We start from the raw sequence: 20,023 nt of genomic DNA on the forward strand, positions 1-20,023 counted from the left end.
CCGTCACCTATTAGTTCCACTGAATGCCTAGAGCGGGGCTGTAGTTAAGCTTGCCAGCTGACCAGTATTCTACCGCCAGACAGATATTTTTGTCAGGCGGAATGATATATTTGAAAGTTTAAATTAAAGTTATTAGTCATCTATTTTAAAGATTATGAGCGGGTGCCGGTAGTTCTATTTCTCGGAGTTGGCAACCCTAGCTGTAGCTTGTTGACGAGAAAATGGTGACGCACAAGAGTAGTCGTTTTGAGTGCTGCACTATGCAAAGTGTGAATCCACTGTTGTAGTGTAGCGTGCATTTTGTTGTAAGTTCAACAGAGAACCGCCTCGTCATACACATATTTACAATTGGTACAATTGGTCGTAGATGATTATTGCATATACAAAGGAAAAAGCACGGGTCGTCCTCGATGTCAGATGAAAATTTTGAGTGTATCCACAAATGTTTTTTACAGCCCTAGGAAATCCACAAGCAGAGAACTTGGAATTTTGCAACCAATGGTATGGCGCGTGCTTTAAAAATGTCTGCACCTGAAGCTGTATAAGTTGCAGTTACTCCAGGCATTGCATCCTGGCGATCATGAAAAAAGATACGAATTTTGCGTTGCAATTTTGCAAGATTTGGAAGATGACACTTTTTCTGGAAGGCTGATTTTTTCCGATAAATTAATCTTTCATATTTTTGGTAAAGCGATTCGTTACAATGTCAGACTTTGGGGAACTGAAAATCCCGGAGTAATCACCAAACATGGAAGAGATTTTCCAAAGCTCAATGTGTTTTGCGTCATTTCCGTCAACGAAGTTTATGGCTCTTTCCTTTTTACGAAGGAAAGTTTGACTAGAATTACATATCTGGTCATGCTCCAAGACTCGTTGTTTCCACAAATTCAACAAGATTGGTATAATTTTATCTTCATGCAAGACGTCTATCCATCTTACTTACACCACAAAGTACGATAGTATCTGAATGACACCGTTCTAGAGCGACGGATTTGAAAGACGTGGATAACACGAGCATCTTAAGTGAGGGCCAAGATCACCAGATCTACCCCTTGCGATTTTTATCGCCGGGGGTACATAAAAGAGAGCGTGTATGTACCATCTATCCCTGCTACTCTTCGGGATCTGCAAGACCGAATTTTTACAGTAGTGACTTCAATAACAAGGAACCAGTTAATTCGTTTGTGACAAGAAATAGACTACCGATTCGATGTTCGTCGCGTAACAAATGATTCTCATGCTGAATGCATAAAATAAAACTTTAAAAAACGGTGCTCCTATTGAATCCATATAACAAAACTACTTCTATCCCGTCATGTACTGTTTGTGTCTCTATTTATTAGAAATAAATATTTTAAATCTGCCCCCTCTTTCTGAATAGCTCCATATTTTGATTCTTAGACATCATGGGACAACACCTACTGACTGTAACTACTGTTACTTTTGTTTAAAAAGGGTATTGTTTGCAACTGAAAGTACCACACACATTTCAAACATTAAGGCAACAACTGATTTTTTCCAACCTTAATTTTTTTATATAGGTAAAATTATATTCAAATTCAATGAAAAATATTACTCTTAACTAATTACTATACGATGGCCTCTGATTTATGGTATACAACATAATATCCACTTATGTGATTGTCTTTCCCACATAATTCGTATTTCGCACTGCATTAATCACATGCCTATTTTATCTGGTGTTTTGCTCCAGTTTGCGGAGTTGAATTTGAAATAAGAAAGCAAACAAAAGGGAAAAGAGAATCTGAGAACACTGTTGGAGAGACCACTTTACAGTTTTTTTTTTTTGTTTGTTTGTTTGTTTGTCAAACCTTGGTTGTAATTTTTGCTGTATAGACGTTACTACTACTTCAAAGAACTTGTGAAAAACACAGACATAAAGCATCATTGTAATTTTCTCCCGAATTTTGTCCAAAATCAAAATTTTTAAATTTTATTGTTTATTTATTTCCAATGTTCTTGTAAACAATAGTTAGAAATAAAATGTGTACTCATTATCATGAAAAAGATCATGCAGTTATGCTTAGTGCACAAAAATGAACTAAATATCACCACGTCAACCTGTACTAGTAATTTAATTTAAATATAAATCTCTATACAAAACTGCAACTAATATTTATAAACATAGGAGAAACAAGAACAACATACAACTTTCTGTTTACGAGGGGATATCCTAAAGTTTTAATTTTCATATTTGAAAAATCAGGATACAAGGATTGTTGGGATTTGTAGTTGTTAACTCCTCTCTATGTAGTCAGCATCCAGATTTACACATTTCTCCCAGCGTTCCTTCACTTTACGAATACTGTCATTATAGAAGTCTGACATTGTACTTAAACCATTCTTCCACTTCATGAATGACGTCATCTGTGTCAAAATGGCGACCACACAACGGATTCTTTATTTGGGGAAACAAGAAAAAAATCACTAAGTGTGAGGACGGGAGTATAAGGCGGATGCTGCAATACCTGGAAGCCACACGCCTTTGCTTTGTCGATATCAACTTAAGACGAATGAGCTGGTGCGTTGTCAGCTAGAAGAATAACGTCTTTCGTGAGCATACCGTGGCCTTTCGTTTTCAAAGCACTGCGCAATTTATTCAGGACACTGCTGTAGTACTTCCCAGTGACGGTTTGCCCTTTTGCAAGGTAATCTTCGAGAATTTCAAAAACCGGACAGTGACCTTCCCCCTCACTTTTGCATGTTTGCCTTTTTGAGAGGGGGAATGGCATGCTCACGCTTTTGATATATCAACGTTTCATCCATGGTTACCAGACGCCCGGAAAACTCCTCTTGTAACAGCATCAACATCTCATGGGAAAGGTCACGCCGTGCTTGCTTCTTATCCATCTTGCACTTTAGTCACTTTTGGCATACCTTTTAAAAAACAGGAGCTAATTTCCTTACATTTCTTATAGCATACACATAAGAACCAGAAGTAATACTGACAAAATTTCATCATATCTTAATAACTTCCTGGTGATAATTAAAACTTTACGATACTCCCTCGTAAGCTTGTTGAATTTTCTATACTCTTTAAAGAAAACAATAATTTAATTTATGTTATTTAAGTAACCTTGGAAATACATTTGCTTACCGTTCCATGTAGTGTGTTAAGAATGGAGGAAAACTTGGATCGAACATTAATATTACATCCTTCCACTGTTTTCTCGAATTCTGGTCTCATGGAGAGAAGATGCTTTAATATAGGGAACACTACCAATACTGCTGCAAAATCATGTTTGTTAATGCATCGTTTAGCTCGTGATGCAATGTTCTGGAAGAAAAACAAAAGCATCACTATTTTATTCGAATGAAATACTAAATTCATCCTACACACACCTATTACATACAGTACTTATTCTTTTTCAAAACTATTACTCTAACTGGATGTTCTCTACAAATTTTGCGGCTTTGGCTTCACACATACATAAATATTAGAGTCATAATATAATTAAATGATTAAACATAGAACAAAAAATTAACGTTTTGGATTAGTACTCGTATTTCATTGTTTAAGTTTCAGCTTAGCACTTACGTACTCACACGTACAGTTGAAAACAGGGAGGACAAGAAGATAGGCCAAGAAGGGCTGTCCCCAAGGACTACGTTAGTTACTATAGGACTTTGAAAGCAATAAGGAATAATAATAAAATCGTTGTCCTAACCCATTCATAAATAAAAACTTTGTCAGAATTTGACTTGAAGTGTAGGTTTTACTATGAATTCAAAATATCCAGAAACAAATTCCACAATGAGAGTAAGTAGCAATGGATCTTCTAACATATTTCTGTGAATTGAGTAAGATAACTCTTTATATAAATATATTCATGCGAGTTTAGAAGATTATTATCATTTTTCCTTACTGTGCTCCTTCGCTGTATTAGTGACCACCGTACGTACAGTCTTAATAGGTTTGCAATAAGGTTTACGGAAGAGCTGAACTTTTGGTAGCTTATAGATAATTACATTCCCTCTACTCAGAGAATACTGAAATTGATCCAGTATTCTCACACTCACACTGTACATGTTCTTTTGTCAATAACTTTGGAATAGTTACTGACAAAAGAACATGTACAGTGTGAGTTTTTGCTTCAGATTTTAAATTATTATTAGCATATCTAGCAAACTAAAGTTATTTTCGTACAAAAAAACATGTAATCTTCAATATAACTAAATAAAAATGAAAATGAAATGAAATGAAATGAAATTTTTGAGTTTTACGTCCCACGGTTATGCCGGCTAGGCTACAGGAGACAGTGATGATGAGCAATAAACGAAATGGTGGAATGAAGAAAGTAGGAGGAAACGGGAGACTCCCGAGGAAACTCACGTACACGGTGTTTGTCCACCACAAAGTTCACACTTAATATATTGTTTTATATTTTCATGGCAGTTGTTTCAATATTTACTAATATGGTAAATAAATATATTTTTCGCTTTTGCCGGCATTATTAGAGGAATCAGGGACCCTTTGGTACATAGGTGTTAAAATCAATAATCCATTTATATATTATGAGTCTATATTACGTCTTCCCCAGAAGTTGTTGGTAGTAAAGCCAGTGAAACAATCGCTCGGTCGGAAGCAAACATATAAATTCAAAAAAATATATTGATTTATTAGCAATGGTTGAAATTTTAGTATAATTTCCTGCGTCTACTTTTGTAACATTAATTCAGTGAATATAAAATCTCTACATAGTTCCTTACCAAATACATTTCTTTTATAGGTGACATGAAACAATGCTAATAATATAAGAGCGTACAGTTGTTGGTGTTTGTCTGTGTATGAACAAATGCGGGCAGACGTCATCCACGCGAAAACTACGGAATTCATCAGTCAACTTTAGGTGAACAGTGATGAAGAACGTCACGGAAGATCCACTGCAGACGACGTGACATCACATCCCTCATATTTATGAGGAAGTTCAGTAGGGGGGGGGGTTGGTGCTTCACAACCGACTATATGGATAACCGTGTGTTGTAACTTGAAAAAATGAGCATGCTACATTCCGGTTGTAGACATATGTAATAACGAATTGAAGCTTGAAGATTATGCAGCAGCTCGATAAATTATGTATAGATGATACAGAAAATGACTGATGCAAAATATGTTATTCAGTTACCAATCACACCTGTGGGCATTAGAACTCTCATAACCACATCTTCAGGGTTCTTCTTCATCCTTATCCATCGTCTTCCTTAATTTTGCCTTATTGGGTTTACTTTCAACCATATCCTCGAAGATTCGCCCTTTGCTTCCTGCCACTTCGAACTCGATTTTGTGGTTCCTTCCAGTTCTTGTCATAATCCGTTCTAGAGAATCTTATTATTTGATTTTTCTTACTATTTCCTTTGTTGTACTTCAATAAATTTGCACTATTTTTTCATTTAACAGCTTCATAGTTTCTTCATTCTTCTTCGAAACAACCCTTTGACCTGGTGCAGTTTTGTTTCCTATATTGAATTGTCTGAAATTGTTCCGGAACGGTGTTTTCCAAGTCGAGTAAACTCTGTCAACGCAATTGTGTCCAAGAATAAGTCCAGGAAAACACTTTTTTGTCACGATGATTGGTAGTTTTATAAACTTTACTCTTCAAATAATGGTACTGTGAACTAACATAGTGCTGGAATTTTCCTGCTGTCAGCTGCAGTTAAAATACATTCACTAGGTTTCAACTCAATTTCCAAACTCCTTCAAATACATACGGTAAGGAATCATAGTTACTGCCGCTCCAGTATCAATTTTAAAATTTAACGTTTGTTGTCCACATTATATCCGTATCAAACAACCATCATCAGATCCCAGCCTGTCATGTTTCAGTTCCATAGTGTCTAATCATAGCAAGTCCAAAGCCTTATTAGCTTCATTAATTTATTTCGACTCCCTTACTCGTTTCTATTTCCACCTCTTCTTAACCGGTTTCTCAGATTTCTTCCTAGTTAATAAAGGTTTTTCGTCCACAATATCGACGTCTACTGACGATAAACTGGCTGAACCCTTACTAGTAGAAGATATACTAATTCGCTCACTATCTGATAGCATATTTTGACTATAAGTATTGCTTATCATGATGGTTGTATTGATTGCAGTTGTGACATTTGACTCCACATGCCAGGCACCGATTCAACTTGTGTGTCGTAACAGTTTCCACACTTCACAAATTCCACTTTTTCATCTGGCCGGTTCCTGCTTCCTTTTCGCAGATCTCAACTTATCATCTCCTCGCTCATGTTTATCCTGGTAAAATACCTGAATTTCACGTTCCACAAGTTCTATTTGTATCCCTATGTTCATCGCCTTAGCTAAAGTTTTTCTGCGTCACCTCACTACTAATGCCGAACACCAACTCGTCGCGAATGGGGTTTTGTAAGCCACTAACATAGGAACATTTGTACACTTGGCTATTGAGAGCAAGTAAAGATTCCTGTATTGCTTGTTTCCTTGCCTGTCTCAAGGAATGGTATTTAAATAATTCGGCAATATAATTTGTAGGCTTTCCATATTGTTTTATTAATACATCTATCAACTCAGTATATTTTAGATGCCACCACCTGCATAAGTGTTCCATATACTCTTTATCCCGTAAGTGAGATTAACAAACTTACTTTTTTTCTTGTCAGAAATATAATTTGCGTCACAGTACTGATCAAATGTTTCTTAATACGCTTCGATATCACCTTTCTCCACATCAAACGGTTCAAAATATTGATACTTGGCCTTCATGTGAGCTTCTGCAATAATGATGCGAAATATTACCTGGTAATGAAATCTCAGTCACCACTGATGAAAATCGATGCACACCAAATTAATTGGTACGAAGGATAACTTCAGCAATTATAGGATTACGTAAAGTAGCAATCTCAATGTGCGTCGCAAAAACAAATATTCACATTAAATCACAGAATTACATTAAACAAAATAGCAAAATAAACCTTTTTCTCATATCGAAAGTAATGATATTAACTTTTCGCCAAACTATCAATTACCAATCCAACAGGCACGTAAATAGATATAAAATGGCACAACTGTAAAATGTTGGTTAAAAGCAAATGCGCAAGAGAAGTAGCCAAACTCTAGATGACTATTTTGGTATAATGAAATCAACGGTCTGCGGTTCTTCCACGCTGTCTGAATAAAAGGTTCTAGAGACACATATTCAACATAATGTAAGAGCATCCCAAAATTCGCTGGCACTTTCCCAAAGGTTCCGGTAAATGAATTAGTCGTGGATCGCCAAGACTGTTGATCCCAGTTTATCAAATCGGATCTCTGAAGGTCTAAGGCTTACGAGGTGAAAGCCTACAACAATGAACGATGAAGATCACAATACCGATAATAAATCAACCTTTAAACACTAACTGCTGGAGATATTCAAAAGTTTTCGGGCTGTGGAATAGCGCTGCATGTTGTACTTGACTTGCAAGTTATCACATTAAAATGTACTGATTATGAATCCTATTGTGAGTTCTGTTTCAGTAATATCCCATTGTGCAATAAAACTGATTTTTGAGTGAAATTAATAATGGCTTTGTAATTATCATGTATAAAAATTATAATTTCCCGTTATTCTTTAAATTATTCTAATTAATTTTTCACAAAGACAATACAGTCAACTACGTTTCAAAGAAAAGAAAGATTTACGATTACCTCTCCGTCCTGCACCACCATATCCATTGCATCTCGAATGACAATCTCAAAGACCTGATGTTGATGTTGTAAAGGAATAATGCCAACCATTAAGGATCGTTCACTCTGCATTAAACGATGCAACGCCATTACACACACTAAGTAATTCTCCATTTCTTGCTCATCTACTACATCCTCTCTATTTTCTAATGAAACAAAACAAAACACAAATAAAGATTTAATTCCTTACATAAAGAACTAAGTAAAAGCACTTAAAATTACCGCAAACTTATCAACTATGTATGTTTTAAGGAACGCGAGGGTTCATTACAGAAGAAACAAAACCTCATATTGGACTCTATCCTGTGCCAAGAAAATCTACTCTGAATTGTTATTTCCAACCTCCCTACGGTTCTACTTTATACTGTGCTATCCTTCTATCTTCTTACTGATCTCCCCAAACTCCCCTTGGTGAGCTCCTAAGTGGCTATGCTGTTAGCGTACGCGCCTTTGGCGTGGGAGACCCGGGTTCGATTCCCGGCGGGAGCTCATGTTCGGATTCCACGTTAATCAGTAGGTCCACGTCTCATATAGCCTCGATGCTGAACGGGACGTTGAACCCAAAATCAACTCAACTCATCAACCAAACTTCCCTGGGTTTCTCAATTAGGATTTCACGCTCCACGTTGCAAGTGCCGTTAGATGTTTCTGAGGTATTTGCATTTTTGATAATTTATTCATAAAATCTTAAAAATGAAATGTTCTCAGTACTTACATCGCGCATTCTTATGTGACCCGTAATACTATTAAAAAAGATATGCCAAGATACAGACTACAGAAAGTAGAGGGATGTTTCTCTACATCAGAGCTAAGGGCAAGGATTATAATGCCTGAAACAAAGACTAGCAGTCATTCTCAACGTTATTAAAAAAAATTTTAAAGTTTACTTGCTTAACGCCGAGATTCTCCTCTAACACTCATAATATGTACAATTTTGTACAAAACTACACAGTGTGCGTATAATTTTTTATTCCATTTCTTTCAGTTTTCTACGTAATTAATATCGTATCTCACTTGCTTTAAATGCATCGTAGTTTCAGGTTACTCTTAATTCTCTTTTGATTTTGAGTTTAGCGTCCCTTTCAGCAGTGAGGCTATGTGAGATGTGGAACTACAGTTTACAGTGGGATATTAATTACATGAGCTCCCGCAGGCAATCAAACCCGGATCTTCAACGCCAAAGGTGCATACGCTAACCGCTTAGACAGGAGGGAGCTCAATTCTCTTTTGAAACCTTGTATTCACTATTATATATACCGTATTACTCTCTCATTTTTAATATGTTCATTACCATCCTTTTGACTTTTTTTTTCAAATCTTCATAACAAGGTTATAACAGAAATCAATTGTAGGGTTCATAGTGGTAAGGTTTCTTCTAAATAGTTCAAAAGTGAACAAAAGCACATGAAAAAGTAACCAAAATCTCATCAAAAAGTAAGTTTAAACCTTGATGCCAAACTTGAACATAAATGGAATTTTACAATTATTATTATTTTTTCACCAACCAAAATAGGGTCGGCTGGATCATAGCTGAAATATATAATGTTTTAAAATGTTAAGATTAAAAATTATTTTACTTAAGTTTGTCAGCTAATTTTTTTAAAAAAAATGGATTACTTGGGCCTTATGCAGAGTCGTTCTCACGCGAGATTAGTGCCATACTAAAGAGTTCGACGAACGCTTCCTGCAGAAGTCAGGCCTTTAGTATGACGCTAATCAAACGTCAAAACGACTCTGCATAAGGCCCCTTGTGTTTAGAGGTTCATTATTACATACTTCGCATGGTTTTGTACTTCAACTTTGATTTGAATAATCTCAATATTTTCATTATGTCCAAAAATACAAAATTAAATTAATGTAATTAATACATAGTATCTAGATTACCATTAACTGGTAATAACATTTTGTCTTGTACAATTGGTTCATTACAAATTTTGTCTTGGTACCACATGATTGGTAAACATAAGTATGGCTTCTACCAACATCCGCATACAACGAAAAGTAAACTGTAAGCAGGTAATATATGTCATTCTTCTTTAACACAATAAGATCAAAGCAAATAATGTGGATTATGTTTATTCCCTTATTATGAACTTTTAAAATAAATTACAAATGTTTACTAAAAATGCAGTTGCACACAAAATGAAATAAAAAAGCAGTAACAAAAACGTATGCTAACAGATTTTCATATTTTCACATAGACTTATTTTTTTTTTCATAAAGAAGTGTGTTATTAAAGAGGAGTTTTTCTTATCCACCATTTTCTGCAAGTCATTAGTCTGTTTCTGTTCATCTTACAAATCTTTCCTTACTTTATTCAACCCCTCCAACATACCCTGCACAAAGTGCACTTCAGTCATATCCTTTCTCTTCACAGCTGTTTTCAGACGTTCAGACGCCGGAAACAAAGTTCATCTTCTGTTTTTCTTTTGATATCCTCTTTTTTTTTCTGTTGCAGGATTGATTCCATGTTCATAATGCCCCTTTTCTCCTTTGTCAATTTCTCCATCACCTCTCTCTTTGCTTGTTGTTTTGTTTTCTTTTCTTCTTTACTTCTGCTTTTTGGGCTTCTTCCTTTCTTAGGTTTTCTAATTATGCTTTGCAGTCACGGTAAGCAGACCTAGCAGATGTAAGAAGCTTCTAAGTGGAACCAGTTCTGACCCATTTCCAAATTTCTCCATCCCAGATATTATATTTAACTTAGCATTGAGAGAGCTGTGCAATCTTCAGAGATCAGTCGACGTGACAGTCAAAACCTGCGTTCAACGTCAGCACTGCCATGACTTAGAGACAAACAAACTTTCACCACCGTTACCACTGTAGGAAACTTGATGAAAAAATTACTCCAGAAATCATCTACCCGGCCACTGCAAAGATTACTTGAGAAATTCTCAAGTTGAAGTAAACGTCACTCATTACTCAGTAAATCCAAGTCAATGTTGAGGGGAAGAACTTTTGCCAGATTTTTAATATACGTGACACTCTGAGATGACTTCACATTTTCCGGATGAAGACAAAACAAGTATTTAAGCTCTAGGGAAATTTCAATGATTTTCACTACGTGTTTATATACTGCCACGTAGTGAGACTTTACATTTTTCTTGAAACTAGGTACATACTTCTCCTTCCAGCTGCTGAATGCTAACCTTGCTTCTTCTCTACACTCCATTTCACCAACAGGTAACAGATTTTCCTCATTTGCAGCACTTCCATTCAGTTCAATCAAAGATGTAACTTCTTTCGCAACAACAGAACCTTGGTAATAGTTTGAAGGTTAGACTACAGAACATGTACAAGGCGCTACTCCTCCTGAAGCAGTTCAGTGATATCCTTGAAAATGTTTGCACTTGAGATGACAAAATTTAACTGCGTTTTTGTTGGAAATTTCCAATGTAAAACAAATCACACGAAAAAATTATTTTACAACCCCCCCCCCCCAAAGTAACTTTTAGTAACAAACTTGAAGAAAAAAGTGACTTTTAGTGACCAACTTGAATAAAGTAACTTTTAGTTTAAAAAAGTGACACGCTATGAGCCCTGCAATTGCTTTAATACACGCATTTTAATTCTGACCTCTAGTTATTGTGAAGTTCAGTGTTGTATAGCTTTCTGAACTTGCTCATTAGTTCAGCGCCACAGATATTGAAAACATACGGAGTTGCATTGTCCAATCTATGAGTTTGATGTAAGAGTGACATTTGTGATCAAAAGTGTGGACAAAAATGTGGTTGGAATGGAGCTCTCACGCGAAGCCATGAATTATTATGATTTTCGCGTTGGCCTACACGAGAAAGACTGTCACCAAAGATTGAGGTCAGCGTTTGGGGATACTGCTCCATCATGTACAACAGTGTTTAGATGGTACAAGGACTTTCGAAAGACCAGAGGTCTTTGCAAGATGAAGACCGTGAAGGAAGACCTCCGTGTTCAACAATGCCAGATTTAGTGGCGGCTGTGCAAGACATGGTCTCTCAAGATCTAAGGTGTACCTATGCGATGATAGAGGAGGCACTTGGCATTGGTTCCTCATCAGTGCATACAATTTTACACAAGCATCTCAAACTGAAAGCAGAGAGAGTCAGAATTGCTCGTGAAACCCTGGATATATTAAACCAAGGTGGACACCAGCTGATTTCTAAAACTATGGTAGGTGATGAAACCTACATCGCATTTTATCACTGTCCCACTCGTCACACGAAAATCGTGTATGGATCCAAGAAGATGATCCTATGAAAACTACTATAAAAAACAGCAAGCGATGAAAAAAGTAATATACGCTGTGTTCTTCCGAAGCCCTGGTCTCGTCGTAGCTATTAGGTTACAAGAACAGAAGACTGTTACTGCAAACTAGTACACAACAGTCTGTTTACCCCAAGTTCTTGGTTCCTTGAAAATCCGAGGTTTACTCTTCCACCGCAACATTGCCTCCTCGCACATTGCAAAGCATACAGTGGAGTATATCCAGACTCATCATGTTAAAACACTTCCGCATCCCCCCTATTGCCCTGATTTGGCTATGTGACTTCTGACTCTTCTTTAACTTTAAAAGGCACTTGCGAGGACGTCGTTTTAAGATGTTTTTGAATTTAACAGTTGTTAAAATTCAGGACCACGGACTTTTTTTTTCAAAGAACTTCCCTGTCCGAGATACAGGCCGCCATTTCTCACGTTTGATTTTCGGCAAAATATTAACATGTTCTACTTCTGGAACGGTTCAAGATATTTTGTTGCTTTATGTTTTATTTGAAAGAGAATAAGTTACTGATTAAAATGATATCCTCCGTTTAGAAACATGTGTCCAAGTTCTCATGCTGTAGCCTTCTGGATTATTATTATTATTATTATTATTATTATTATTATTATTATTATTATTATTATTGTTATTATTATTATTATTATTATTATTATTATTATTTCAAACATGACAATCCCAAAAAAATATTTTTATTTATTTATTTTACTGTTCTTAGTGCCATACAGTACTACATTCCCTGAAAAGAACAACTTCCACTTTCGAGTGTAACAGGTTTTATAAAGAATTTTCCTGTTTTAACTTCCGTAACTGATGTATTGATTGCGTTTTTATTTTATTTATTTATTTTTTGTATTAAAAACACCACTACCAAAACATCTGAGAACTTTACAAGAGCTGAGAACATAAGAAGTTACTACGCCTGAGTGTACTTTTAGCCACTAAACTTTTTCAGCAATCTCTGTTGTCTTCGTCAGTAGCTCTAAAAATCTCACATTTTTTTTCTTTCTTCCAGAATATCATTTTAGTATGTCTAGTTGCAAATGATGAGGATTAAACTCTTGTTAATGTAAATATCTTCTTCTGAAGATCCATTATTGCAAACACTTTTCTTTAGACCTCTATTTAACCATATGTAATGTACAACTACCGTAGTTTTATAGAATGCTGCTAACCACTGAAAAGCACTTAAGTTACTGTTATAATTATAAATCAATTTATCACTCAATTACTTGAAATTCCCGTTAAGCAACAGCACATACCGTTATGAATTTGAGTGTGATGTGGGACCTGATTTCGTAAATTTCTGTTGATCTCTGAAACAATTTTATGAAGTTATTGCTGAAAAGTTAAATTTAATTTAGTGCTTTTAAAGACATCACGAACATTTCGGTAACTGCTGTAGAATACTTGAAATCTGTATGTTAAAGTGGATTTGGACGCAGTAAGTTATTATGTTTCTTTTTTATTAATCATATAAAATATGCGTTAAAATACATTTTCAAATAAACGTGTCTATTAGTTAACAAAAAGGTATTATATATTTATTTAAAGTTCCTATAATATTAGTTATCTGGTAATAATATATAAGTACATTCGTGGATGAGTAATTTCAATAATAAATAAGCAGGATTAGTACAAATAAATTTGTTCATACAAATGTACGTTCCTTTGATATTGTTTCTGATACAGTGGTAACCTTTGATGCAATTTAACAAAATGTAAGTAGAATAATTACTTATAACGCGTACGGAACACATTGTAATATTTCAAATTACTCACCTAGAAATATTTTCTCAGTCAATTTTCCTTCCAATGTTTCGAGTGTAATACTCCGACTTTCATCCTCGGAGGCACAAGGAAAATTGACTGAGGAATATTATTAGGAGAGTAATTTAAAATATATAAGTAATATGTTTAAGAGTTTGTTAGACAAGACATGGACAACATTTAATGTGGAATCCGAACATGCACTCCCACCAGATATCACACAGGTTAACCAAGCCAGACGCCTGTTCAAAAAACAATACTCGTGGTAAACAAACCATGAACAAAAGTGAGGAAACAACTACATGGTGAAAAACTCGTGCCAACTTTGTAACACAAAGATCCTGTCAGAGAACAATTTGAATTACTTATAACACTTCTAAAGGAAATTTTTGTAGTGAGTGAGAACACAGTTTTTATATATATATATATATAAAGCAGCAGTTCTAACAAAAAAGTACTATTTTAAATCAATGAATCAAATATTAATACATTACCTAAATGCAGACCAGTACGCCTTGGGCCTATCGTCAGTCCGGTTGACTGTTCTATTGTTTGTGATGCCTTTAGAAGCATTTTATTAGCTTTCTTCTCGAACCTGTTTTAAAAAATACAAAATAAATAAGTTTCTAACAACATTTACACTTTATGAAGTGCCTATTGCATAATTCAAAATTCGGGGCCGCGGTGGCTCAATGGTTGGGCCTGTCATTACCTCTGGTGCATGGGGTCCCTGGTTCAATCCCAGCTCACACCAAGTGCACTTCGTGGTGGACAAACACCGTGTGCGTGGGTTTCCCCGAGGTTCTCCCGTTTCCTTCCACTTTCTTCACTCCACCATTTCATTCATTTCTCATCATCACCGTGTCCTTTAGCCTAATCGGCATAATCATGGGACATAAAATTTAAAGATTTCACTTCATTTCATTCCATAATTCAAAATTCCTAATACAGTGTGTAATACTACCATTAATACAAAATAAATAAAGTTTTCTTAAGATTTTACCCTTCCTAACTTTTATACTTGTATTATTGTTTACATCTATAGCTGGCGATAAATCATCCGGAAATTCAACCAATACCATTCTTGAACGAACTATCCAATAATACCAAAATCTAAATTTGCATACATCAAATAACAAAGAGAGCGATGGCTAAATGGTACAGCGCTCTCCTCTGGTGTGGGGCGTCCCTGGTTCGATCCCGTGCCACGTGGGCTTTGTGGTGGAAAAACACCGTGTGCATGTTTTTTTTTCCGGGTTTCTTACATTTCCTTCCACTATTATCATTAATCTCATCATCCTCGTCTCCCTCAGCCTCGATGCATAAACGTGGAAAGTTAAACTAAAAACAAAATCAAATAACAATAATTTGCATTTACTTTTTTCTAATGATGCATTTAACCGCTTCCCGGTTTAACCCGAGTTATTTCGTTTTACTAAGTAGGTCAGTCCTGGTCGAATTTTCGTCCCAAACGTGACTATGTTGTACACGAAATATCTCGCAACAAAGCACGAAAGAACGGTCGACGAAACAAAGTGTGAATTTACTCGTCCTGGTCCAAATTGAAATAAATGCGGAAAACTTAATAGCTTGAGTTGCTCCGCCAGGACCTGGTTACTTCGGATAAAGTGGACCGGGAAGTGGTTAATACAAAAATGAACTTGATTTTTAAGGAAATGAGAATTCAATGGTACTCACACATGCTGCAGCCTCTTAGATGCTCTTCTACTTGGTGTTTCATGGCGGCTTTGAAACTTCGGTCTCTGGAATGTAAAACAAAACAAATTTTAACATATACAATAATAATTTAGTGCAGATTTAAGAGCACTCATTTTGCTCATATTCTATATACTGTTTTTATTTATTGATTTTATTTTTTTCTACAAACTTTGTACTAATTACAACTCTTTATTACTTACATTAACTAATCTTTGCGTCCACTAGTCTGCAGCCCGCTGTACATTATACGTTGAAATGGTACTTAAATAAAAGCTCGAAACTGTTTACATTTAACTTTTTTTCTTTCTGTTCAGTTTGCCTACCAATCAACATGCGGCTCCACAAACATTAAGGCTCAAATTTAAACGTGGTTATAGTCCTTGTCCTATGCTGAAATACTTAAACTGAAGCAATATAGTTTTTATTTGCATTTAAATCGTCACCATAGTTTTAAAGCGGCAAATTATCTACTCTATTAGTGGGACTGTTCACTAATCAGCGTTATGCACAGAATGAAGGATTGAAAAGTGACTTTTATACGATAATTAAGATATATATATGAAAGAATATATAAGGGAGAATCGGAAACTAAGGTTACAAGGCCGATATTTCTTGATTTTTGTCTGTTATAGAAGAATGAGGAGTGTGCGGTAATTTTAATACCTGGAGTTGGCAATCGTGCAGTTCTAGTCACACGCTACCTACGGCGTTAGGTGTAAGTAAACACAAATGGCGACTCGTTTGGAAAACTGGTCTCGCGAAGAAGTCCGCTTAGTTACTCGATTTCTGTGGACGAAACATATAACCGCGGCTGAAATTCACCGGCAGCTGGTAGAGGTTTACGGAGAGACTATAATGTCAGCATGTCGCAGAATGCTGTTGAAAGTTTGCGACTGGTAAAGAAAACGTCCCCAACGAGGAGTGCAATGGCCGACAGACAGTACGACATCAACAGATTTGAACACAACTCGCGTGAAGGAGCTTATTCAGGACAACAGGAGAATCACGTTACGGCATCTGATGGCAGAATTGGGAATGTCATTCGGAAGCACTTAGGAGGCTGTCGCTTCTCTTCAGACAAGGAGGTGAAACACTTCCTGACAACGTGACTGAACACGCAAGGGCATGATTTTTACAAGGACATTCCACGATGCGACAAGTGTCTCAACCGATATGGGGACTATGTCGAAAAATGACCTAATGTATACTATATGTTGGCTGTATTGGTTGTACGAAATTATATATACACGTTTCACTACATGCTTTATAACATTACTTTTTGATCACTCCTCATAAAACGAAACTAAGCAGTGCTATTTTTGTTTGTAAATATCTTTTGTTGGAAATTATATGTAAATATGTCCCTCACTCTTTGTTCTTTTACATGATTTGTTTCCTCTTACACTTTAAATGCATAAGTTTCAACTTAAAATGGTCTTATGCAGTGATCATTTTTTTGCCATTGTGGTAAACAAATACATTATACATCAGTCCACTCACCACTATAAATACGGAAAAGTAACTTTAGGAACACTGTTCTATTGTATTTGTTTTGTGCTGTACCTCGTCTAAGGACTATCTGCTATAACAAAGAAATGCTAAAGATATTCTCAATCACTGAAAGCTACGATTTGAGTCTAGTGACCTTCGAAATGAAATGATATGGTGTAACAAGGACTGTTCTGTTCGAGTTAATTTCGCATGATGATCTGTGCATCTGTTAACTACACCCAATTCGAACTCGAAGCGGTGTGGTTCGAAGTGAAGCATGGTACTTTCCTCGGTGTCGGAAGGAAGTGGAGAGTAGTCACTCATATCAAATAAATCGTCAATTATTGAAACTACACTAAGTTAAAATCTTACATCTACGTTCCAAAATAGATTGCATGGTGGCTGCATCTTTTAAAAGCAGTTCTTTATTCTAGCTTTATTTTTTAAAAAAAAAAAAATTGTTTTCCTAAGCTTGAATGCACTAAAGTTATTATATACAATGAAATAAATATCAAACTTTTTATAAGATGCTAAAAATATCGAAATTCAATTTTCACTTTAAATAACAGCTTTGCACTTTCCATTCCATTGTAAGTGAGTATAACAATTAATCCCCTTTTCACTCGACTATCCTTAATGGAATAAAAATCCCCTTAATTTCATTTACGTTTAGACAATAATATTACAAGAATTTATAAAATAACGATAACTCTCCATTATGGTTCTGGAAGAAATCAGAATAAAGGCGAAAAATTCTACGTAAACTAAAGAAAAATTTATTGCTATGAGAAGTTTCTTTGGTTTGCCCTGTACATATGAAGACATGTAGATATTTGCCATGCAGAGCAAGAGTTTGATGTGACAGATAAAACAGCTTCCAAGAGTTCTTAACAAAATTCTGAATTTTTTATCTATAAATCAACAAATACACTCTAATCAGTGTCAGCGCTAAAGTTTATGAAAAAAAGATCGCCCCATCTCTCCCACCAGATATTCTTAACATCTCTCGCAATTGGTGCTGTGTACTTAAGATGCCTGTGACGCTACCAAAGGAAATAATTACACTATAAAGTAAAATACTTTTGCCTTACTTTTAATTATACCTCTACCTTTATCTATTCCAAAACAACTACTATTTACGACAATATCACTAATTTAGGACACACTGTACTTTTCACTGTATATCACAAGAAGAAGTAAAAATAATGTTTTCTTTCATTCTACTTACAGATTTCTGAAATTCCTGAATATTCTTTACACTTCCGAGTATTTGACTCTCCTTTGGAGCCTTGGTCCCCGAGGTTAAAAACAGGAAGAAGAAGAATAAAAACGCCAAGGAATAAAATGGGACGGACTTACCAAGGAAAGAGCTGTGTTGGAAAACACGTTGTCAAATACATCGGTAATCTTCAAATGGTGGTAATACATCCTGCAATATGGCGGAGTCTATTTGTGTACTCTTTTGTTCTTTGTTGGAAGGTACCAGCTCGTGTTATTATTTTTGTTGTGCCAATGCTGTGTAAATTTTGTAATCACCGCGTCCCATTCATCACTTAACCATCCCAGGAGCTGTGGTGGCTTAGTGGTAGGGCGTTCACCTCTGGTGCGTGGGGTTCCTGGTTCGATCCCAGCTCCCGCCAAATGAACTTTATGATGAACAAACATTGTGTGCGTGATTCTCCCGTTTCCTCCCACTTTCTTTATTCCACCATTTCATTCATTTCTCATCATTACCATCTCCTTTAACCTACTCGGAATAATCGTGGGACGTAAAACTTAAAAGATTTCATTTCATTTTTTAACTCCCTTGTCCAAATTTAATTTAATTTCAGTTATTATTATTATTATTATTATTATTATTATTATTATTATTATTATTATTATTATTATTATTATTATTATTAATGAATAAATAAATTTTCAGAAACAAGTCTACTTCATTCCTAGCACTCAATAAAGTTTTGAATCTTTCTACCTTGTGTTGTGTTTCTTTAAATGTTTCGATAAACCTAACGTCGGGTTTTCTGCTTTTTTGAATATCTAATATGCTCCTTGATTCTGGCTTACAAATTTCTTTAATTATCTTATAGGAGGTTCAAAATATATCGCTCTTATGGAAGTATAATTCCGTTTTAGTAAAAATCTGTCGCGATGAGGGATAGTCGGCTTACAGAGGTTGTCGTTCAGATGCGTTTTACTGCATACTTCGATTTCACGAAAATAAAAACTATTGTGATATTGTGAAATTATTTAATAAAAAATATTGTGATATTGTGAAATTCTTTAACCTTTTGTTAATCTGTTAATCAAAAATTGAATCGTGCATTTTCTTGGAGTAAACATAATAGTTGAAAAAAGAAATGGCCTAGTCCGCAACCAAGAAAGATACAATTTTCCTTATCTATAAAGTAAACCATCATTATATACTGACCATCAATGGGGAACTGGCAGCAACGCCTTGGATGCTTCCTCCACTAGCTGACCGTTGATGCTCTTTGAGTTGCTGTAAAGATTTCAGCAACACTGTAGCCCGCACTCGTGCATAGACATTCATATATTCATCTCTATCATGCATGATTAGCCAATCTGCGATTCGAATCAGTTCCTCCGCCACTTTGTCTGGGAAATGGTTCAAGGATGGTAAATCATCCCCTGCTGGCTCTACAGCCAACAAAAAATAAAAAGAAAGAAAAAAGAAAATTATTCAAGTTATGTATAACGTAATTAATGTATTTTTTTCTGGTAATTTGTTCACTTTACCTTTTACGCACACTTTTTAGTTACTAGCTTCAAATAAATTAATCTAAATTATCAGTTCCATATTAATGTTCCCAACTTCTTCATATAATTTTACATATCTCAAATACATACAGTACGCGTACAGACAAATATACAAACACTGGTTGAGGAGTAAAGTTTCCGGTATATATAATGTAAATATCTGACGTAATTCTATCCCAATTATGATTCACTTCCATTTAATGGTCCATACTAAATCACTATATTTACTTGAAGGGGCAAATCAATGTTCACTTTTCACTATCAAAGCTACATGAGATTTCGATAAGATTTAACCTGAT

General features: G+C 35.4%; 1 protein-coding gene across 1 annotated transcript in view; it reads right to left on the reverse strand.

Annotated features, from left to right (window-relative positions):
* Positions 1 to 20,023, reverse strand: part of Exo70 (exocyst complex component 7) — a 63,509-nt gene that overhangs the window by 16,560 nt on the left and 26,926 nt on the right. The window contains exons 5-9 of the mRNA XM_081731477.1: positions 19,375 to 19,604; positions 15,432 to 15,496; positions 14,228 to 14,328; positions 7,673 to 7,857; positions 3,119 to 3,298 (exon numbers count right to left, since the gene is read on the reverse strand). Coding sequence (XP_081587603.1) covers positions 3,119 to 3,298; positions 7,673 to 7,857; positions 14,228 to 14,328; positions 15,432 to 15,496; positions 19,375 to 19,604 — 761 coding nt within the window. The remainder of the gene's footprint in view (positions 1 to 3,118; positions 3,299 to 7,672; positions 7,858 to 14,227; positions 14,329 to 15,431; positions 15,497 to 19,374; positions 19,605 to 20,023) is intronic.

Source organism: Thermobia domestica, chromosome 11 (genome assembly GCF_964235325.1).
Source record: "Thermobia domestica chromosome 11, izTheDome1.hap1.1, whole genome shotgun sequence".
Classification (NCBI taxonomy): domain Eukaryota; kingdom Metazoa; phylum Arthropoda; class Insecta; order Zygentoma; family Lepismatidae; genus Thermobia; species Thermobia domestica.